This window comes from Papaver somniferum, chromosome 5 (genome assembly GCF_003573695.1).
Source record: "Papaver somniferum cultivar HN1 chromosome 5, ASM357369v1, whole genome shotgun sequence".
In the NCBI taxonomy this organism is placed as follows: domain Eukaryota; kingdom Viridiplantae; phylum Streptophyta; class Magnoliopsida; order Ranunculales; family Papaveraceae; genus Papaver; species Papaver somniferum.
In genome coordinates this window covers 72,280,768-72,283,437 of record NC_039362.1, presented here as the reverse complement: position 1 = coordinate 72,283,437, position 2,670 = coordinate 72,280,768, and the positions used below count along the sequence as shown (strand labels likewise).

The following is a 2,670-nucleotide window of genomic DNA, read 5'->3' as shown; positions in this document are numbered from 1 at the left end:
CCAAATTTTTTCAAGAAACTTGAATCCTCTGCAATAATCAGACTCTCAAACAAGAAATTTGACTTTGTTTGTGGTTCTTGTCAGATGGGAAAAAGTGTATGTTCACCTTTTAGAATTTCCAGTTCCAGTTCTAATAAACCTTTGGCTTTGATCCATTGTGATATTTTGGGACCATCTCCCATTCAGTCTACTCTAGGATATAGGTACTACATTTTGTTTGTAGATGACTACAACAAATTTACTTGGATTTATCCAATGAAATGTAAGTCTGATAGTCTGTCTTTTTTCAAACTTTTCAAGCAATCAATGGAAAAAATGTTGGATTCAACAATTAAAGAATTTCAAACTGATGGTGCTTATGAGTTGGTTAAGGGAGTTTTTAGATCTTTTCTTGATCCAAATGGTATTTCTGTGAGAATCTCTTGTCCTAATGTACATCAGTAGAATGGAGCTGCAGAAAGAAAACACAGACATGTTATAGAAATGGGCAATACTTTGTCCTTTAGAGCTTCTCTTCCAAAGAGATTTTGGTTTGACTCCTTCTTAACAACTTCTTATCTTATAAATAGGACTCCAACAAAGCTTTTAGATTATAAATTTCCTTATGAAATCTTATTTGGCAAGCTTCCCAACTATGCTTTTCTGAAGGTCTTTGGTTGTCCGTGTTTTCCCAACATTGCACATACCAGAAAAGACAAGTTGAGTCCTAAATCAACTCCTTGTGTATTTCTAGGATATAGTCCCTATCATAAAGGGTATAGGTGCTATGATCCATACACTCATAAGGTTCATACAACTGTTTATGTCATATTCAATGAATTTGTTTTTCCATATAATACTTCTACTGGACATCAATGGACAATTTCAGAATCTATGCACACTGAAGAAGGTTTGACTGATACTTCTACATCTGGTATTTCTGCATCTCCATCATCTGATACTTCTAGTTCACTCTCATTGCCTATAACTACAGATACTTCTACTTCTGGTAATATCATCACTGGTTCTTCTCCAGCTCAGGTATCCTCCACACCTTTGCCTTTATTTGATGATATAAATGCTACTGGTGTTGCTTCCAATAGAATACATACAAGGTCTAAGTCTGGATTCAATAAATCCAAACCTCTAGACTCAAATTTTGTAGCTCATAGTCATATTGATCCAATCCATGTTGCCTTCAATGCTATTCTAGAATCTTTAAAAGAGCCTAAAACTTTTCAACAAGCTTCTAAACTTCCACAATGGGTTCAGGCAATGAAAAATGAACACACTGCTTTGTATGAGAATGACACTTATGAGTATGTACCTTATAAACCTGGTATGAATGTCCTTGTATGTAAGTGGGTCTATAAGACAAAACTGAAAGCTGATGGTACTTTAGAAATATTTAAAGCAAGATTAGTGGCAGAAGGTTATCATCAAGTTGATGGAGTGGATTATGAAGAGACTTTTAGTCCTGTGGTTAAGGCTACAACCATTAGATGTGTGTTAAGTCTTTCTTTACAGCATAAATGGAGCATGAGACAATTAGATGTATCAAATGCATTCTTGCATGTTACTGAGGATGTTTACATGGAACAACCTCCAGGATTTATATCTTCTGAGTTTGCTTCTCATGTATGTCATTTAAAGAAATCTCTTTATGGGCTAAAGCAAGACCCAAGGGCTTGGTTTGATAAATTCAGTGGATATCTTTTATCTTATGGTTTTACTCAATAAGCATGTGATCATTCAATGTTCTTCTTCAACAAGTCAGGTGTCAAAATGATTTTACTAGTATATGTTGATGATATAATCCTTGTGGGAAAATCTGACAATAATTTGGATTCATTTATTTCATCCTTGAAGACTCAATTTGCTATGAAGGACTTAGGTGCTCTATCATATTTTCTGGGTATTGAGGCTAAACTAGATGCTTCAACAAATTCTTCACTTCTTACTCAAAGCAAATATTCTATTGAGTTGCTCAAAAAGTTTGATATGCTGAAGTGTAAACCATGCAAATCCCCTGTTGCTCAAGGCAGAAGAGCCTCTTTATATGATGGGACTTTGCTTGAGAATCCTGCTTATTACGGAAGTCTTGTAGGTGCACTGCAGTATCTCACACTTACCAGGCCTGATGTGAGTTTTGCTGTAAACTATGTTGCTCAATTCATGCATCAACCTACTGATGTTCATTTGCAACTTGCTAAGAAGATTTTGAGATTTATCAAAGGTTCTTTGGGTACTGGAATAACTCTTGTTGGAGGGGATTGCTCTACCATAACTGCCTTTACAGATAGTGATTGGGCAGGTTGCCCAGATTCAAGAAAGTCTATTACTGGTTACTGTGTTTCTTGGTCAGAATCTGATTGTTTGGTCTTAAAAAAAACAGCCTACTCAGTCCCATTCTTCTGCTGAAGCTGAATATAAGGCATCATATGTAGCTGCTTCTGAGATTAAATGGATTTCTTATATCATGGATTCTTGAAAAGGTTGGCGTGCCCAACCACTATTCACACTATGATCATAAAAAGAGTAATGTCCATGTTGCTCGGTTGGATAATCATTGTATTGGCTATACCAATTCGACATCCTAACTGCAAGGGGATTCTAAACAAGCACAAAGAAGGTTGACTCGACCACAACACGCCTATTTTATCTAGCAAACAAAAAGCATGATGGCTCCAC

General features: G+C 36.0%; 1 protein-coding gene across 1 annotated transcript; it reads left to right on the top strand.

The window, feature by feature from the left end:
- Positions 1 to 1,764: 1,764 nt before the first annotated feature.
- Positions 1,765 to 2,400, top strand: LOC113279171 (uncharacterized mitochondrial protein AtMg00810-like). Its single transcript, XM_026527874.1, has one exon. The coding sequence runs from the start codon at positions 1,765 to 1,767 to the stop codon at positions 2,398 to 2,400; it is 636 nt and encodes a 211-aa protein (XP_026383659.1).
- Positions 2,401 to 2,670: the final 270 nt, after the last annotated feature.

Coding starts and splice junctions, on each gene's coding strand:
- LOC113279171 (XM_026527874.1), top strand. CDS start 1,765: ATGATTTTACTAGTATATGTTGATGATATAATCCTTGTGGGAAAATCT.